At 36.7% G+C, this 21,579-nt stretch overlaps 1 protein-coding gene across 1 annotated transcript in view; it reads right to left on the bottom strand.

Moving 5' to 3' along the window:
• Positions 1-9,682: 9,682 nt before the first annotated feature.
• TMPRSS11A (transmembrane serine protease 11A) overlaps positions 9,683-21,579 on the bottom strand; it is a 33,280-nt gene continuing 21,383 nt past the window's right edge. The window contains exons 7-11 of the mRNA XM_030880689.2: positions 18,859-18,897; positions 16,785-16,956; positions 14,350-14,609; positions 11,606-11,748; positions 9,683-9,844 (exon numbers count right to left, since the gene is read on the bottom strand). Of these exons, the coding sequence (XP_030736549.1) occupies positions 9,683-9,844; positions 11,606-11,748; positions 14,350-14,609; positions 16,785-16,956; positions 18,859-18,897 (776 nt within the window). The remainder of the gene's footprint in view (positions 9,845-11,605; positions 11,749-14,349; positions 14,610-16,784; positions 16,957-18,858; positions 18,898-21,579) is intronic.

Here is a 21,579-nt window from a genome sequence, read left to right on the forward strand (position 1 = left end):
CCTCAGTCCTCTCCCTGGGATCCAACCTCCGAAGCCTGAGCCTCAGCTCCCAGCCCCCACCTGTCCCGGCTGGTGAGCAGACAAGCGTCTTGGGCTGGTGAGTGCTGGTTGGCACCGATCCTCTGTGCGGGAATCTCTCCACTTTGCCCTCCGCACGCCTGTGGCTGCACTCTCCTCCATGGCTGCGAAGCTTCCCCGCTCCGCCACCCGCAGTCTCCGCCCGCGAGGGGGATTCCTAGTGTGTGGAAACCTTTCCTCCTTCACAGCTCCCTCCCACTGGTGCAGGTCCCGTCCCTATTCTTTTGTCTCTGTTTTTTCTTTTTTCTTTTGCCCTAGCCAGGTATGTGGGGAGTTTCTTGACGTTTGGGAGGTCTGAGGTCTTTTGCCAGCATTCAGTAGGTGTTCTGTAGGAGTTGTTCCACATGTAGATGTATTTCTGATGTATTTGTGGGGAGGAAGGGGATCTCATCTTACTCTTCCGCCATTTTGAATCTCCCCCTACACAGACCTTTCTTAGAACTTGGGTTTTTCCTGTTTTGTCCCTGGGAATGGTCAAAAGCAGATTTCTTGAGTTTGTTTTGTTGGATTTGTTTTTGTTGTCATTTTGAATAGGTTAATTTTCCATTTCTTTTTCTGTTTGTTTAGTGCTAACTTCAAGACAATCTATTGATTTTCCCCTCAGCTTTATTGAGATATAATTGATATATAACACTGTGTAAGTTTAATGTATATAATGTGATGATTTCATACATATATACATTGCAAAATATTTACCACAGTCAGGTTAGTTAATACATCCTTCACCTTCCATAATTACCATTTCATTGTTGTTGTTTTGGGTACCTTAAAGCTCTACTCTCAGAGCAACTTTCAGGTATATAATACAGTATTGACTATAATCACTATGCTGTGTATTAGATCCTGGAGGTTATTCATCTCATAGCTAAAAGTTTGTACCCTTTCACCCAACATCTCCCCATTTCCCCTGCCCCTAACTCCTGGCAACCTAATGTTTAGCATAGTGACTATAGTTAATTATACTGTATTGTATACTTGAAATTTTTTGAGAGAGTAAATCTTAAGCATTTTCACTCAAAAAACAAAAAACATGTTAGATGATGGATGTGTTAATTAACTTAATGTGGTAATAATTTCACAATGTATATATACAATCAAGTTATCATGTTGTATACTTTAAATGCATACAGTTTTTCAATTATATTTCAATAAAGCTGGAAAAGTGTTAATATCACCCAAAACACCCTCACAGAAACATCCAAAATAATGTTTAACTATTGATACATATCTGGGCACTGTGGCCCAGTCAAGATGACATGTAAAACTAACCATCATAGAGTTCAAATAACACACCCATAGTCACTCAGCTGGTAGGCTATGGAGCTGGGATTCAAATAAATTCTTTTTCTTTTTCTTTAAATAAATTCTTTTTAACTTCATATTGTTTACTTCTGTGTTTTACTACTCACTATCCAGCAATTGTATGATTTGGTAGTGTAATCTTTTACGAACATTTTGAAAGATTTTTTAAACCTATATTTAATAATCCAGTTGATTCAAATGAGCATCAATGGCCAGGTTTTTTATTAGTGTTGAACTCTTTCACCAATCTGTGAAATATGTGATTGTAAGGAGGTACATGAACAGGGTTTGAGGTCATTTGGAACCATGAAAGTGCATGATGACATCATTTTGACACAAAGATAACAATTCTCACTTACTGTTCGAAGAGAAAGTACTTGAGTTGTTTTTTTTTAGTAATACTCGTGAATTTCCACTGATTTACCCTTATTTGTTTTCCCAGGCTTTTGAACAAGAACATTTAATACTATGATAGTTTTGATGATTAGGAATAGTCTGTAGTCATGGAACAGGGAGAAGCTACCTGCTCACCTTGGAATTCAGTCTGTGTCTTCTTTTTTAATGTTTGCTTTATTTGTCTTGTGCTGGAGTCTGTTGATCTGATTATTTTTTCAGAGGCGTCTAACTGAGAAGGAAATGAGGAATGTAGATCAAATATGAGATGGTATAATTATCTCCTATTTGATGGTTAGGTTCTTAAAATGGCCCAATGAAAGGCAATGTGAGGGCTAGGCTGTATTTAGAGTGTTTTTCATGGAAATCCAGAAGTAAAGTTTGTGCTTTTGCACCAAGAATACTGTCCTTTGCCTCAGACACCATGAGAGAGAGGAAACAGAGCTGTGGTCAGCTGTGGCATGACTTCTGACCTAGAATGGTCTCCATCCTACTTCCCAGTTGTCCATCCAGGGAAAGCAGGAAGAGTGTTGGAGGCCTAGCTAAAGGTTTGTGCTGGACCACCATTGTGTAGTGTATCATGGAGCCAGATTATGTTACCACTTTTAGTACAGTTTCAAGAAGAGCACTGACAGGAAACCTGAATGTTCTCTCTATCCAGACGTGATCCCAGCCAGATAACTGATGACAGTTTTATAAGTGGGAATCTTCAAGGTTGGGCAAAAATATTTAAGGTCCCCCCAGTGATTCATTTCATACTTTTCTGCCATGGTCACTTAAACAAAACAAAACAATAACAAAACTTTACATGGGAAGGAGGTTTGTCTGGAACCCCAGAGACAACTGTGTACTTTCTATAGGCAATGACAGAAATTACTCCAATCTCCTCCTCTAAACTACCCCTACCTTCCGTCATTGAAATTGGACTTATCTTTGCTCAGGGACCAATATTATATATGATTCTCCAGGAGAGCATTCCCACAAAGGTAAAATACCGTATTTATTCAATATCAAGCACACTTTCAAGATTTAGAACTATCCCTTTGAGGGGGGGCCAGCATCATGTCTCTAGACTTTCACGGTTTGTTCTACCATGGTTACTGCCACTGTCTTTTTTGGTGAGTTGCTTTTGCTGAAGTAGATAAAGCAAACCTGCCAGATGGCTCCTCTAATCCTGGAAGCCAGGTTAACAGATTGGTAAGGGAAGTTTTTCCTTGGGAAATCTTGAGAATTTTGAAGACATCTAGTTCCCAGGTTCCAACTAAAGCACATGATCCCTTAAAGGATAGCAGGAGAATCATGTGGATAATAGTGCCTCACTGAATGGCAGAACCTCCTGAGATGGCCCTGGGAGGCACAGGGTACATAGGTGGTCCGCTGTATGAGGGCAGTGACCACGTAACTCAGTCAGAGACGTGCTCAGCTTAGTGTTTTTTCTGTACCATGTTGTTACCACAGTTGATCATTGTAGCCCATACAAAGTATTCAACAGGTTATGTAGGAATTTTCAGGGGCCCTGTATGTGACATAATATCATCTATATGCCTAAACCCATAACACCTATTTCAAGGCTAAACACAGTTTAGGTTAATCTGAGGAACTGCTGTTCATTTGTTTCTTTCCTTTTTTTTTCTGACTCCTGAAAGCCTGCATTTTAATCTTTGATTTTCCCTCACTAACATTGAAGGTCTTCACTACACTTATGAAGTTGTTAATCCCTATACTGGATCTCTATCCTCACCATCACTATCAGTTTCCACAGAATTTTTTAATATAATTTTCAGCTATTCATTTAAGAAAAATACGTTTAGTTCCTCTTTTTTTTGCCTATACCGATTGATAAAAAGACTTTCAGCTTGGTAATTAGAAAACTCTCCTGTTGTATGTTTCCTGCAAACAACACAATTAAGCTACAGAAGAATTCCCTTATACTAACTCCTTGTGAGTCAGAACTCAATATTCCTTTATATTTTACCACATCCTCAAGGGCCTCTGAGGCTCTAGCAGCTTTTGTTAAAAAATAGAGAAACAGTTTATATTTAGAGAAATTTTAGGTTCACGGCAAAATTGAACAGAAAGTACAAAGAGCCCCCATATACCAACTACCCCCTGACGTGCACAGCTTCCCCACTATCAACATCCTGAACCAGAGTGGTACATTTTTTACAATCAATGGACCTACAGTGACACATCATTATTACCTAAAGTCCAAAGTTTATATTAACATTAACTCTTGGTTTTGATAATCTATGAGTTTTGACAACCATTAGAGTATTATACTGAATAGTTTTACTACCCTAAAAGTCCTCCATGCTCTACTTATTTATCCCTCCCTCCCCTCAATCCCTGGAAACCACTGATATTTTTACTGTTTCCATAGTTTTTCCTTTTTCAGAATGTCATCTAGGTGGAATCATACAGTGTGTAACCTTTTCGGATTGGCTTCTTTCACTTAGTAACACGCATTTAAACTTCCTCCACGTCTTTTCATGGCTTTATAGCTCATTTCTTTTTATCATTGAGTAATATTACACTGTCTGCTTGTAACACAGTTTATCGGTTTACCTATTGAAGGTTGTCTTGGTTACTTCCAAATTTTTGTAACTATGAATAAAACTGCTATAAATATTCTTGTGCATGTTTTTGTATGGACATAGATTTTCAACTCATTTTGGTTAAGTACCAAGGAGCACAATTGCTAGATTGTATGTAAGAGTATGTTCAGTTTTGTAAGAAACTGCCAAACTTTCTTCCAAAGTGGCCATACCATTTTGCATTCCCCTGGTAGCTTTTTAGCACTTGAGAAATGTACAGGCCATAAGGAAGTGACACCATCATAGTCTCCATGGTATCAAGATCAGGTGCAAATGTTTTGGCATTTGTGTAGCATCTTTAGGGATGCTGACTTTTTAAACTTAGGGAAGACTACTATGTAGAATATACTCTTTGATATCCTTCTAGCCTGTGTTATGATTTAAAGTTCTGTGGGACTGCTTTGAGGTGTTAGTAACTAATAATATTAATCTCATAACTTTCAGCTTCAGTTGCCTCATTTGTTGACATGCCTCCTTTCTTCCTCAGCTCTCCCCTATGCCAATTAACTAAGACCCCACTATAGCTTATGCCTACATATCCCAACAACATTAACCTGAGGCAGAAAACCCAAGTATGTTAAGAGGTTCCCAGCTGACTCCTATTTTTGTCTACTGAAAAGTGTACAGGCTGGAGGAAGGTGCTGTTGTAGCACCAACCTTAGAAATGTAGCAAGCACCTTTGGGTTTTTCAGTGGATAAACCTGAGATAGTCTCTTTAACTCATCCATCATTATTTTTGCAAATAATATTGTTACTCTAGTAAAATCAGCTTCATTTTTCCATTAGTTGGTCTAATAATTAGGTTTTGAATTTCCAGACTTTCCTTTGAACTTATTCTCTTTCAGACTTTCCTTGTTTCTAAGTGGATTTGTATTTAGATTTCTCTCCCCACTGGCTTTAATCTTCAGATTAAAAATCTATAAGATGTCTTTCGATTTCGCTTCTCTCTAAATCAGGACCTCAGAAATTCCAGCTTTAGCTCAAAATACCACAGTTCATGGATAAGTTACTGAGCCTAAAATGTAGCATCTTTATTCAAGCTTAGATGTCCCAGGCATGTACTTATACAAACAGTCTTGACACTCTTACTGTCTCTCCTCTTTTAGCCCATGAGCCCCTGATCATTTTCATTAGTATGTATTTAGATTTCAGTGCAACATTTGGGATTTTTTTCCCTTTATTTAATTTAGTGACTTCAGGTGTGGGAGGAGTCTCCTGAACTTGGAAAACAACAAAATCAGTTTTAAAAAGTTAATCAGTTAAATCTTGATTACTAATGGATATGAAAGGACAGGCTTATGGATAATTAAAATTGTTGAACCAAATGTCATGTTTTTCATGAAATTCTAATCCTTTTATTTCTGTGAGCTTTCAAAAATAGATATTGTATATGATTTTTAGTTTTATCTCTATTGTTTCCCATTAGGCAAATTCAACAAAGAAGGGCTTTGATCAGAAAAAAATAACCATGGATATCTAACAAGGCTTTTTGGAAGTACCCAGACCTCTTTTGTGAGGTCCATGAAAGAAAAAGGAGGAAAGGGACAGTCCTTGTAGATCAAATAAAAACAAAAAAAAGGAAATGGGAGATTTGCTTTTTGGCCTTATTTCCAAATATCCCTATGGGTTTGGAATGTGCTCATTTAAGGGATATAGGGAAAAGTTTTTGATTTAGAGGGGGTCCTGAAATGTCAGGGACTTGCCTTACTGTAATTTGATTGCTTCTGGTGTAGGCAGAGAGCAGGAGATCTTTAGAAACGTTCAAGAATGTGCAAAGCAGGACCCGCACAGATTGTAAAGCAGTGTAAAAGAAGGTGACCTGGGGGAAGCAGTTAACAACTGAGAACTGAGGTGTCTTTCCTTCATAGAAATCATAATTAACCTCTATTAATTTATTCCTTCACTAAACACAATATATACAGCATATTGTCCTAAATACTGTAGGGAATACAAAAATGAGCAAAGCAGTCTTTAATGGAACTTAAAATGTTTGCAGAGATAATAAATTTACATATAAGCTGTAATACAGAGTAAAGTATGAGAAATGCTCTAGGGGAAGAACAAAAACATTCAAAAAGAGTAATTTTATCTGGGATAAAAAAGGTATTCTCAGTAGAAGTGATATTTGAGCTAGATCTTATAGAGTGAAGAGAACATTGCATGCCCCACTATATATGTGTTCAGGAAATAAAGAGTAACATTCAGTGTTATAAGAGCACTGAGTACAAGTGAAACAAAAATTTTATTCGTTGTTGGCAGATTGTAAAGGACCTTACAAGCTATGGTGATGTGAATTTAGACTCTATTTGTCAGGCAAAGGGGAAATCAGTGAAGATTTGAGTGCATGAGAATAGCATTATTGAATAGCATTATAATCTAGCTACAATTTGCTAAATGCAGTAGAGAGAGGTTGAAGGTGGGGAACGCAGTGGGAAGAGGTGAGGTAATAATATGGCGTTAATAATAGTGAATGATCATTCCAGAATATGTTATAGGAACTGCAGATTCACAATCTAACTGACTTGTTAGATTGTGAAATCAATTTAGTTGGTGGGGCAAGCATTTAAAAATATGAAATAGAATAGAATAGAAATATTAGATTTTATTGTATTTAATAAGGTAGGTATTGTTTAATGAAACTTCTGTTTCATTTTTTCATACATAGTATTTTGTAACATATTTATGGAGCTGTGATGTAAAATATATTTCTTGCTGTGGATTGTGGTCAAGATAGAGAAACTCTACTAGAGGGTATATTCATAGAAAAGCTATCTTCATAGTAGTGGTTGATGGTTCTCTATGAATATACTGTAGGCAGGAGTATGAGAAAAACGCTAGGCACATTGTGTGTGGGAAGATCACTCTGTATTTGAAATAGCCACTGACTAAAGCATCAGTCACTTATTCTGCTGTTTCTTTTAGGAACATGATAGTGAACATACAGTTTGACCAGGAGACTATAGTTTTTGAATGCTCAGTGTCATAATTTTGAGATATCGCTGGCATTTCTGAAAATAATCAAATGTCTTTGGAACAGTAGTTCTCAAAAGGGAACAAGTTCACCCCTTAGGAGACATTTGCCAATGTCTGGAGACATTTTTGGTTATCATAATTTGGGGGGAAGGAGTGTATTTCAGGCATCTAGAAGGCAGAGGTCAGGGGTGCTGCTAAAATTCTACAATGCATGGAGTAGCCTCTTAAAACAAAGAACTATCCAGACCAGAAAGTCAAAAGTGCCAAAGTTGAGAAATTCTGCTTCAGAGTGACCCAAACTAGTTATTTAAAAGAAATGCAATTTTTAACAGAAGTTGAAAGAAAGGTTCATGCTATTGGCCTAACACAGATTCAATGATATTATTTGTAGAATGCTCTGATCACCAACTTTATTAGATTTTAAATAATATATCAGTATTTGTTTACATGTGACCCAGGATTAAGTGCTTCACAAAACAGTTTAGAAATATAAAGTTATAACTCTAAGATCATTTCTTGAACCTTAACACTAGAAATCAGAATTATATCTTGCCACCATAATATCGAATAATTTATATGCCTATGTATATTTTTATATAAGAAAAAGCAGCTTTATCTTGAAGTGAGTTCAGAGAATTGGCAGCCAGCCGCCTAAGTGAATCACACCGTTTAAAATTCAATTTAAAACAGATTCAATAGAACTCACTGAAATTTTTATACAGCTGATGATTCAATAAATATAGACAATCATAAAGATACTTTGTAAGAAAAGGGCCTGTGAAATTTGTACCTGGGTTCTAGGCCCACTGGGGATACAAATTACCTACAACTTCACAAAGTTATTTACTTTTCCTGGCTTCAGTTCTTTGAACCCTAAGTGTACTGGCCCATATGACGTGTAGTCTCTCCTAAGCTTTAAAATTCTGTGAGTCTAAGTTATGGATCAATTTTTATGGTGAATAAATTTTAAATCTCTTTTAGATTATTTTAGGATTTTTTAAAAAATTATTTACTTTATTTTTGGCTGCGTTGGGTCTTCGTTGCTTTTAGGATTACTTTTATGCCTTATTACTAGGACATGGGGGAGATTGTTATAAAATCACTCAATTTTCTAACAGTTTGGCTTATATCTGGACTGCATGAGTAAACGACGCCCCACCTATAAACCCTGATGTTTAGTCAGCATTGTCACACAGAGTAACAGTTTCCACAAAATCTTCATTTAATTGTATCATGGAATACATGAGCCTGACTCACCTAATGTCTTCATGAGACACTTAGGGGGTTCATTTAATCACTTTGTTCATGTGTTCTATATGGTTGGTCCTCAAAATTTATATTTATTAAATTAAAACAAAAACTATTGTTTCATGGTTGCAATAGTCAGGCTGTTGCTGCAAGGCTTAGGAGATAATTGGCTGCAGCAATACACAGGAATAAACTTTTTCTTTCTGTGTGAAAGGATAATGCTCATTAATTCTTCAACATATGAACAAATTCTCATTTTTTCTAGGCATTTAAGCGTACAACAATAATGTACAAAGCTGCCTCCTGGTGGTCCAAACATGTAAACGCATCTATAAAATATCCAATTTTTGTGCCATTTTTTTCGGACTGTTCATGAAGTTACTATCACCTTCCCCCCAATTTTTGTAACAAAAATACATCTTTGATTAGCTAATTACTGTATATATTCATTAAGCAGGCTTTTTCTGGGTATATCTGAAGGTAGGGATATTCTCTGTGTGTGTGTGTGTGTGTGTATGTATGTTAAAGAATCACTGAAAAATTAGGGAGATTTTGCAGCAAAGGTTATAAGATCTCTGGCTTGATTTATCACCATATTTTGTTTCCTAGATATAACTTTTAAAAAAATTAGGATCCCTCCAATGGGTTTATAAATTGAAAGTATGGAAAATTTCTTTGGAAAATCTGTAAGAACTAGAAAAAAGTATTTGTGACCTCTAGAGAAATGATAGAAAATTATGTAAGGGTTTCCTAAACTCAGAGTTCAAAAAGTTTCTCACTTAAGGGAAAAAGACACTCTAAAAATCATACAGATTATCCTCAAAAATTTGCATTGCTCCTCTTTTATACTCTAGCTTGCTGATTTAAAGAGCTCAGTATCTCTGCTGTATTTTTCAAGCCAGGCTAAACTGACCCACTACCTTATAAATTTAAATCCTTTACAAATTGGCTATGGGATTTTGATTGATTAAAGTGATTCTGAAATAAAACATATCATTTAATCTCACTTCATTGTACTACAACCACAGAATATATGGATTCTCATACATGTATGACCTGCATACAGCTCTCAATGTTTAACTTGTAATAGTGAATTAGAGGCCCGTTCTTGAAGTAATCCAGTTTCGGTAATAAGCCACTTTTGTGTAGACTCCAGGTTTGTTCTTTTGCCCACAGTTATCTCCCCAGCTCACAATTCCAATGAGATACCAGGTATCTTTAAGATCCTTTCCAACTAAAGGTCCCCCAGAATCACCCTGAAATTAAAAAAAGAAAAAAGAGAAAGAAAATTAGCTAAATGTAAAACTTGTTACTTAAGATAGTTTGATGAACCACATATTTTATTATTAGACAGTATATGTATAGATTACCAATTCTAGGATAATTAGTTGAAACATGGGTTTCAAAAGTTATAAAATTCAATTTCCACATTTTATTTTTTCAACTTTATAGATGAATAATTCACAAATAAACATATATATTTAAAGTGTACATCATGATAATTTGACATATATACTTTGTGAAATGATTACCACAATCAGGTTAATTAACACACCCATCACCTCACAATACTTTGTGTGTGTGTGGGTGTATGTGTGTAGTAAGAATGCTTAAGGTCTACTCTTAGCAAATTTCAAGTACACAACACAGAAAGTCAATCTGATGTTAGTTTTTTCTGACTTCAAGTAAGGTGCCTGAGCTTCTGTTTTATCAGACAAAGCACCTCCCGATGTACCCCAGTAGCAATCCCTGTATTCCTGCTTAGACCCCTGTGCCTGAGTCACTTCCTCGATAACTTCCCCAATTTTTCTATGACTAGAGCTTTGCCTTATTATGTACTGAACAGTCATGGGGCAGGAATCTTACCTCTGCTCCCCAGTCCAGTGAAAGCTCTTTATGACCACCAGTCTTTCCAGAGGCTTATCACTGATCTTACTGTTCATCTAGATTCTCATTTTCAGTGTGTTCCTGTCACCACCCCCCACTTGCCTGTCATGGCATGAACCTCTCTTTGGATTCCCTGAATTTTAGATGCCTCCTCCACATTCTCAGCAACTGGGGCTAGATTCTGCTCTTGCCCAGCGTGTATGCTTGCAAAACTCCCTGCTATTTTTCTGACAGAGGTTGTCTATGTTGTGTAATTGGTGGGACTCTGCGCAGGGCTTTCTGCCACCTGATAACAATACAATTCCCATCATTTTAGCATGTGGAATCACCTCCTTGGAGTTTTCAGGAATCTCTCATTATAAAGCAAGTGCCTCCAGGAAGAAACACACTTTACTCCTTTGTCCAAAAATATACATGCAGGATAGATGCTGGACAACAGAGTAGGCCACTGGAAAGGGGACTAGATATTCACACCATGGCCTAATCCACCTTCTCAGCATTAACAGCTTCTCACCTCTCATCCTCCTTAGGCTGAGACCCAACAGAGTACTTGGAGTTGCCTCAAATATGAATTATAATTTCACACCTTCAGAATTTTAGCTATGCTTTCTCTCTTTTCTATAATATTCCCCTCTTATTCTATAGGGTAAGTGCTCTTTATCCTTCAGGCCTCATTGAAGTATCGTCTCTCTAATACTTGTTCCAGAAATGTTCCTTCAAGCTAAAAATGTTTGTTCTCCACACTTGAAACTAATACAATATTGTAAATCAACTATACTTTAATAAAAATTTTTGTTCTCTGTTATATAATTTATAACATTACATCATAGTTCATTGTTCATCATTGTTTCCTTTCTAAATGTGAGCTCTTTAAGGAAAGGGACTCTGCTTTATGAACCTGTGGATTTTTGGTATTAAGAAAATTTAATTTTATTGGTTGGTTGATAGCATCAAAGAAACTCTTTGCTTATTTTGTTTTGCTTAATAAAACATTTAAAAATATGTGTTTGAGATTTGCATTTATAAATTTTTGAACAGACAAGATCTCTGTATTTTACTAAAATAAAGAGCATTTTGAGCCAGATACATTTTTTGAGGTCATGATATCAAAATAATCTCTCTCCACCTACCATACAGGCATCATAAACTCCTTCCAGATAGCCAGCACAAAACATCCCAAATTTTATATGTCTGCCATACATATGTGGCTGCTTGCACACATCATCACTTATGATTTTCAGTCTGGCTTCATGAAGATCATTTTGGGATTCCCCTTAAGGAAAAACAAAGTAATTTTAGTGTTTACAGTAAACATCTTAGCTAGAATGAAGTGTGGACCTTTTCCCGATTTTTTTCATACTAAAATTGTTGATACAGGATGAGGTTAATGTAAGCAGCTCCTAAAGAAAAAAAATTCTGTTTAATATCTGGTATATGTAAATGATAATCGTCCTTATCTCATTTTTATAAATACCTATACTAGCAAGAAAAACATTTTGTTTCTTTTTCTGGAACCTTTGTACCTTAAAAAACAATCAGTTAATGTATTTAGGACGGCATTTTTAATTTTTATTTATTTATTTATTTTATTTTATTGTTATTTTTTTTTGCGGTACACAGGCCTCTCACCGCCGCGGCCTCCGCCGTCGCGGAGCACAGGCTCCGGACGCGCAGGCCCAGCGGCCATGGCTTACGGGCCCAGCCGCTCTGCGGCACGCGGGATCCTCCCGGACCAGGGCACGAACCCGTGTCCCCCGCATCAGCAGGCGGACTCCCAGCCACTGCGCCATCAGGGAAGCCCAGGACGGCATTTTTTAAAAAATAAAGTTTGTATTTCTAGATTCCAGATTGTTCCCAGAAACTTCTCAGGCCTAGTTTGCTTCCCTGGCTTGATAAAATAACTATATACATTTACTTTATCCTTTACATTTTATGAAGAACTTTCACATACATAATGACATTTAAAGGCAATGATTTCATTACCTCTTACAATTTTGGGACTCCAGATCATAAACGAGATCCTGAGTTATAGAAACCAGTATTAATGCAGAAGACAACTATTTATGATGGAAAACAATAATATCACAAGCATTCAGAGTTTCTTTATATCAACCATATGCTGATTGGGAAACTGACCCTGTAGTAGACAGAATTCTACTATGATCCCCAAGATTCCTATGTGATCTCCTTTCTCTGAGGTATGGGTGGGATCTGTGAATATTATGGATGTCATTCTCATGATTAGGTTATATTCTGTGGCACAGGAGAGGGAATTTTGCAGATTAATTAAGATGTAGTCAGTCTGACAGTGAGTTCATAAAAAGGGAGATTTTCCAAGGTGGGCCTGACCTAATCCTGTGAGCCCTTTTAAAAAGGGCTTAGGCCTTCCCTAAGTTCAGAGAGTTTTCGCTAATGGTGTTGGAGAAGCAAGATGCCATGAGCTCTGCAGCTGCAAGAAACTGAGTTCCATCAACAACCAGCTTGGAAGAGAACTCAGAGCCGTAGATGAGACCACAACCCCAGCCAGCACTTTGATTGCTGTTTTGTGAGACCCTGAGAAGAGAACCCAACTAAGCTATGTCTGAACTTCTGACTCATGGAAACTGTGAGGTAATAAATGTGTGCTCTTTTAAGTTGTTAAATTTGTGGTAATTTGTTACACAGCAGTATAAAACTAATATAGATACTAATTTCTGTAGAATGCCAATTCGGGATTTATTTCTGGACAGGTGTGTTTGCTAAAATGTTTTAAAAATGCTCAAATTATTCTGTTCTTTGAATATAATTGGTGTAATTTTTTTTGCCTACTACATTATCAATTAAAAATAATTCATGTCGGGCTTCCCTGGTGGCGCAGTGGTTGAGAGTCTGCCTGCCGATGCAGGGGACACGGGTTCGTGCCCCGGTCCAGGAAGATCCCACATGCCATGGAGTGGCTAGGCCTGTGAGCCATGGCCGCTGAGCCTGCGTGTCCAGAGCCTGTGCTCCGCAACGGAAGAAGCCACAACAGTGAGAGGCCCGTGTACCGCAAAAAAAAAAAAAAAAAAAAAAATTCATGTCCAGTGCCGGGAAGGGTTGAAATGCATATTGTAGGTGACAGTGTAAATTCATAAATTTTTCATAAAACTAGTTGGCAAAAAGTTATAAAAATTATAGTCTAACACAACACTGTAAATCAACTATACACCAATAAAAATTAATTAAATTAAAAAAAAACCCATAGGAAACAAACAAACAAAAAGTATAGCCTATAAGTCCTATACATCCCTGAACTGTTTCTCAACTATTGTGGGAATGCTTAATGACATTTCTCAGAAAGTGTTGATTTTTTTCAAAGAATCAGCTTTTTATTTCATTAATTTTCTCTATTTTTTGCTTTTGATAGAATTCATTTTCACTCTTACCTTTATTATTTCCTTCTTCCTGTTTATTTTGCTCTTCTTTTCTAGTTTCTTGAAATGAGAATTTATGTTATTGATTTGAGACCTTTCCTGTTTTCTAATGTATGCATTTGCTATGTTTCCCTCTCTCTTTACTGTTTTAGATACATCCTGCATGTATTGATATTTTTTCATTTTCATTTTATTCTATGTATACTTACAATTTTCTTCAAGATTTTCTCTTTGACCTATGAATTATTTAGAAGTGTATTGCTTAATTTTTAAGCATTTAGAGATTTTCCTATTATCTGTTACTGGTATCTAGTTTGATTCCATTATCATCAGAGAGCATACTATGTGTGATTTCCATTCTTTTACCCTAACTAATCCAACCAAACTGTGTGGAAAAGTCTGACAGAATAATATTGATGGACATTAAATCACACTGCCATAAATACGGCTTAGTGCTCCATGATTCATTTTGGGATACCCACCACCATGAAAAAGTGCTCCAAATCCTGTGACATAGACAGTTGAATTTGGTTGGAAGGACACAGAGGCTTCTGGCAAACAAACTCTTCGGATCTCATCAGTAAAGGTGACGCTGGATGATAATTGCACAACAGCAATGTCGTATTCTTTTGCTGGGAAGTGATATCTCTCATGGACAATAATTCTTTCGATATTTCTTTTCATTAATGGAGGGTTGATTGTTGTTCCAAAGCTAACAGTCCATTGATGTGGATTTGATTTACTGGAAAAGATTAGAAATGAACAGAATATATGAACTGCATTACAATAATTGCATGCAGGCTAATAAAGGAGAAAATTCCACCCTAAAACACTTGGTTGCAATGATAGTTTTCTTTGACCATATAGTCTTTTGCTACTGTTTTGAAAGATAAAATGTATACAAACGGCATCTTTGAGCTGAAATTCAGTATAGAATTATTGAATTTTAGAACTGTAAAGCACATAAAATATTATTCATTTATTTCTTCAGCAAATATTTATTAAACATCTACATGTTGAACCTTATTTGAAGTGCCGGAGATAAAGTGTCAAACAAGATAGAAAGGTCCCTGCTGGTGGGTGTATTTGATTTCAGTGAAGGAAAAAGAGCAAAACAAATTAATGAATAGATAAATAATTTCCCACAGTGATAAGGTCTATGAATAAAATAGGGCAATGGAATAGAGTACAAGGGGGTAGTTAGATAAGCCTCTTGAGATCATGGCATTTGGGTTGAGACACGGTTGATGAGGAGTCAGCTGTGAGAAGGTGGGGTGACAAGTTTTCAGGCAAACATCTCAAGGGCTTAGACCAGACAGGCTGCAGTTCAGGACACAAGGGAATTATGGTGGGGGATGAGATCGGCGAGGTAGGCGGGGGCCAGATTTTAGAGTGTCTTATACGTCGTGAATAAAGTGCTTAGATTTTATTCAAGTGATATGGCAATTCACTGGATGATTTTAAGCCAAGCATAATGTAGTCTCATGTTAAAAAAAAAAATCACATTGTTTCTTTCCAGAGAGTAGATTGTTAGAGGGCAAGAGTGAATGAGGCAAAGTTGTCATAAGTCCTATGAGAGATGACCAAGTGTGGGTGACTTCTAGCTTATGGGCTTGAGCAGCTGGTAGATCCTGGCACATACAGGGACTGGGAAGGTCATCTAGTAATGAAAGGTCCTCTAGTAAAGGCTTTGTTTTATACTTAAGGAAAATAGGGCCTAGATGGTTTAAATTATATGCCTAGTATCACATGTCTGCTTGTCTCTCTCTGTTCTTTATAGGACACCATCTTCCACCAAAATGTATTATTAATAATGAGATTAATGTTCCTTAACTAATTAATTGAACTAACATCATCCAAGAGGGATAAGCAAAGAGACAGGTACTGCCGATATAGATACTTGTTTCTCAACCTAATTATTTCTTTTTTTTTTAAATTGAAGTATAGTTGATTTATAATGTTGCAGGTATACAGCAAAGTGATTCATTTTATATATATATATATATATATATATTCTTTTTCAGATTCTTTTCCATTAGCGTTAATTACAAGATATTGATTATAGTTCCCTGTGCTATACATAGGTTCTTGTTGTTTATCTATTTTACATATTGTAGTGTGTATCTGTTAATACCAAATTCCTAGTTTATCCCTCCTCCCTTTCCCCTTTGGTAGCCATAAGTTTGTTTTCTATGTCTGTGAGTCTATTTCTGTTTTGTAAATAAGTTCATTTGTATCTTTTTTTTAGATTCCACATATTAGTGATATGATACTTGTCTTTCACTGTCTGACTTACTTCACTTAGTATGATAATCTCTAGGTCCATACATGTTGCTGCATATGACATTATTTCATTCTTTTTTATGGTTGAGTAATAGTCCATTGTACATATATACCACATCTTCTTTATCCATTCACCTGTTGATGGACACTTAGGTTGTTTCCATGTCTTGTCTACTGTAAATAGTGCTTCTGTGAACATTGGGTTGCATGTATCTTTCCGAATTAGAGTTTTCTCTGGATATATGCCCAGGAGTGGGATTGCTGGATCATATGGTAGCTCTATTTTTAGTTTTTTAAGGAACCTCCATACTGTTTTCCATAGTGGCTGCACCAATTTACATTCCCACCAACAGTGTAGGAGGGTTCCCTTTTCTCCACACTCTGTTCAGCCACAGTTTCTTTATTTAAAACCTTAAGGACCTGATACTAGGATAATGACTACTACCCCTACTGACTTTCCAAATAAGTGTAAGTGTAACACAATTTTAGAAAAGAAACTGAAAGAAGTTTTTCTCATTTTACCTCAGTAATATTTGGGGACATTGATTATTACTCAGAAGATGATAAAACTCAGAGGTTTTTTTTAAGCAGTAGTAGTAGCAGTAGTAGTAGTAAGTTAACGTCAATCACTTACATCCTAAAGCAGTGCGCTGCGGTAACAAGCCACGTATTACTAATCAAGGTGGCGCCACATTGATGTATGTCATTATGCTGAAGGGAAGCTTGCCAAGGCCAGGAAGACTTGCCTGCAATCTCTCCGGATATTATTCTGTTCACTATTAATGGAACAGCTCGTTTACCACAACCTGAAAGAGATGACATCATTAGATTGTAAGAAACATCTCTATAATCCCTGATACAGAGAAACTAGTAGAGTACTGCAGTGCAATATTTGCATGTCATTATATAAACATGTACAATATTAATATCCATCCTCTGTATTTCCTGATAGTTGATGTTTTGCTTACTCCCTCCCTTTATAGATGTGGATATATATTGCCTACTAAAGCTATGTAAGGCTGTAAAGTGTTGACACACCAAAAAGTGTATGTCCTGAGGACCTGCAGTGTCAATTATCCAGATGTTCTGGAAGCTCCTACTAAGATTATTGTTTCCCAGTTTTAGATGTTCCCACCATGTTACTTTGACATGAAGCCCTCACCAAAAGAACTAGTCAGAGAAGTAATTGCTAATTCCTTGGAACTCCTACCCCCATACAGTTTTCTGAGTGACTAGTTCCTAAAGTGAGCACGGGTTAATGTATCATGACCAGTCTCTTACTCTTCGGGATGGAGGGTTCTGTGTTTCCACATAAACATCACATTCACTATTGGTAGGAATAAATATGTACTTTATTATGTGCATCAGATCAGAGATTAGTTTGATGCTTAGGGTTCCTGCTAAGAATTAAGCCTGTTTAAAGCATGGTGCTCATAAAGAAAACATGGTAGGTTCAATTCTTGTTCCAACAAATTAGGTATCAAAAAGGAAATTCACTTTACTGGTACTGATTACACTCCTTCTGTGGCCAGTCATTTTAGAAATCCCCATCACTCTGCCATCTCTAGTTTAGACTACCATTTTTCTCATCTGAAGGACTGCAATAGCTTCCCTGTTCATCTCCCTGCCTCCAGCTTTGCTCTTCCAGTCCATTCTCCACACTGAAAACTGAGTGACCTTTCTGATGTGTGTAAAACCCTTCAGTGACTTCTCGTTGCCCTCCAAACAAGGTCGAAATGTTTCAGCATGGTTCTGGTCCTTGATCATTATTAATCACACCCCTTTCCCATGCCCACCCTATTCTATATTACAGCCACACTGACATTTTTCAATGACAAGAAATGACCGTGTTCTTGCTTTTCTGAAGACATTTTTACATTCTGCTCCCCCTGCCTGAGACACTCATTCCACTTGTCACTTGATTTTCTGTCTTTCCTTTCACCTCAAGGATCACTTTGTGACCCCACAAGACCAGGTTAGCTGGCTCTGATTGACTCTCATAGCACTGTGCTCTGTCTCTGTCATAGCGTTTATCACACTGTTTTAACATTTCCTGATTTATTTATGTCTTCCCCTACCTTCAAACTCCTAACTTTAGAGGAGGAATCATGTCTTATTGACACTTGTATTCACTTTCTGGCACTTGGTAGATGTTAAAAAATTATTTATTGAATGAATGAATAAAATGTATAGTGTGTTTGCAAGACACAGATGAAAATGAAAGAACAACTTTCCTAAAATTCATCACTGCTATTATAAAATCTTTCAAAATTTAGGTCACAGTGATATAAAGTGAGTGAGTGGAGCTGCTGTCAACCATCAAGATGGGTATAATAAGTAAATTTTATAGGTCAGTCACAAATTATGGGGTCTATCTCTTTCCCATTTATCACTTTCTCATTTTATTTCTCAGTAGAAAGCATATTTCATAGCATTCAAAAAATTAGCAAGGCAAATTTATTTATTCCAAACCAGAAATATATAATTTCTTCAAACTGCCCCCAAATTCCCACCATGTAAAATGTTTTTCTTGAACATTACAAAAAGAATGGTCTTAGGGAAAAAAAGTATTTTCATCTCTTACTCAATTGTTATTCTCTCCCAAAGAAAATGTGGGACATGGGTGGGAGATTATGAGGTAATATTTGAAGATATTATCCTCCCTGATATGGAAATTGAACTTGTTTTTACAAGCTAACTAGACTTACATGCTTGGACAGTTAGCTTCCCTGTCGATGAGCTCATTGCTGAAAAACAAAATAGAGCAAAGAATGATAATTTGATATTCTTCTGGTTGGTCTCAATGACCAGAAATTATCAGACGATACTGACCGCATATGGATTCTAGAAACTTGAGCATATAGATCAGTCAGGAAAGTGGTTATCTGATATAACAGAATATGTGTACAGTTTTTGTAGAGATTTATAGGCAACCGCTGATTAGGTGGGTAATACAAGCAGTAGGTAATTAAGGCACAAATATTGGATGATCAAAACTCACAAATCATTTGTATTAATACAGAACAGTGGTTTTCCAATGGTGCAGGATAAAGCTTCTTTGGATTTTATTTAAGGAAATAGAGAAAGAGGGGAAAGAGGGAGCAACTAGATGGGGTCTTCAGGTTCAAACCCAGGCTCAACCAGAACAGGTCTGCTTTTATCTCTTCTCTTTTTTTTTTTGTTACCGGTACGCGGGCCTCTTACTGCTGTGGCCTCTCCCGTTACGGAGCACAGGTTCCAGACGCGCAGGCCCAGCGGCCATGGCTCACGGGCCCAGCCACTCTGCGGCATGTGGGATCCTCCCGGACCGGGGCACAAACCTGTGTCCTCTGCATCGGCAGGCGGACTCTCAACCACTGCGCCACCAGGGAAGCCCTATCTCTTCTCTTTATTTAAGATTTCACATAAGCCTTTCTTTGGTCAAAGGGTTTGGGAATGGAAAAAAAAAAAAAAACTTTGAAAACTACCACATAAACTATATTTAAAATACTTCTAAAACATGGTTCCTAAATTATTAAAATTATTTTTTTCTGAGGTATAAACTACTGTATATTCTTATCAAACACCGGCTGAATATTGGTAAAGGCCAATTATTGGACAGAATCTAAGATTAAATTCTGTCATTTCCAACAAAGTTAGGAATCTGATAAAGGAAATACAAACATTTAAACTTAAGCTGACGGACAGTTGCATGAAAACTGTGATGTTTTTCAAAATAAAAGGGCTTAATGAGTAGAATGAGGGTAGATTGGTTTTACTTATTTCTACCAATGCCATGTTTCTCAGACTCATATTCTTTGTATCTAATTTCTCATTATACACAATAAGAATGTTTCTTTCTACTTACCTTCTATAAATTTCACTTGGGAAACTAGTGATAATGAACTCTACAAAGTGGGAGCTCTTGAGAATATCCAATTCAGGGATACCCTTAAAGGCATATCTAAATCATTATATGGTGAAGAATCAATTTCTCAGGTCAGATTCTCAGTACTTACTTATGAAAGGAACTCAATTTTCAGTCAAATATAGTTTTAAGGTAGTAAATTTCTTATTTTATGTTTTTAAATGTAGGCATACCTTGGAGATATTGTGGGTTCGGTTCCAGACCACTGCAATAAGGTGAATATTGCAATAAAGCAAGTCACAAAGCTTTTGATTTCCCAGTGCATATAAAAGTTTACTTTTACACTATACTGTAGTCCATTAAGTGTGCAATAGCATTACGTCTTGAAAAAACTATATATATATATATATATAATTTTAAAATACTTCATTGCTAAAACATGCTAAAAATTATCTGACACTGCAGCGTTGCCACAAACCTTCAATTTATAAAAACACAACATCTCTGAAGTGCAATGAAGGGAAGTGAAATAAAAAGAGGTATTTTAATATGTCACATGTTAGTAATAAATTAAAATGGAAAATAGTATAATGTTAGACTTCTTCAGTTAAAACTTCTTCAGCTTAGTTTGAGCAAGATGCAAATCACCCCTTTCCAGGAATGATACCAGGGTGAGTGTAATAGTTGGGAGTGTAATTGAATTTTTAAGGAAAGAGAATGATTACATCTGGAACTAAACTACCCATACACAAGTAACTAGCTGTTTCACATTTCCAGTTTTGACCAAATGCTTTTACTTTCCACGTCTAGAAGTGAAAAGAAACATTAACACCTTAGTTTTGAAAGTGACCCTCTAACACACTTCTGAGTTGGGAGTAATCATATTCAGGTCAGTACATGCTACAAGTAACATGATGATAACTGGAACCCACATCAACAACAGGTAGGCAGTGAGCCGCTCTTCCACAGCCATGGTGTTTGCAATTCAAAGGAGCTGATTTTAATTTTGCTCTGACACATTACATCACGTGAAAGACCCACACCACACACTTATTTGTCAAGCCAAAACACAGATTCTTGACAAATTATGGATAAATCTTGGGCTGCAGGGTTGTTTCTAGACTTGGTCTAGAATTTCTGTGGTTCTCCATTCATTTGAAGTCCCCCAAATTAAGTTTTGCTGGAGAGCAATGTTTTTGTCTGTAAGAATTGCCTTGAGGATTCTACTGAGCTTTCTACTAAATGGGCCTTTCCTAAGTACTAGTAAACACTGCTCTTTTTATATTTGGAAATTTGGAAAACTTCAAGGTTATAGCTTTTTCTACCACCAGTTACTCACATTAATGCTTTCAGGTTTCCAACGCATATGCACAATTTGCTGGCTTTCTAAGAGGTTATGGCCTATATGTTCCATATTCTATTTTCCTGTGTATCTTCATGGTATTTCTGTGACTTCAGGAATAACAAACATTATCATTGCAAGTTTATAGATGAGAAGATGGAGGCAAAGGCATGGGCCAATTACTTGGGTGTTCCTGCAGTGACTCAGTGGAGTTAGAATTAGGTAACTCTCAAATCAGGT

Source organism: Globicephala melas, chromosome 5 (genome assembly GCF_963455315.2).
Source record: "Globicephala melas chromosome 5, mGloMel1.2, whole genome shotgun sequence".
In the NCBI taxonomy this organism is placed as follows: Eukaryota; Metazoa; Chordata; class Mammalia; order Artiodactyla; family Delphinidae; genus Globicephala; species Globicephala melas.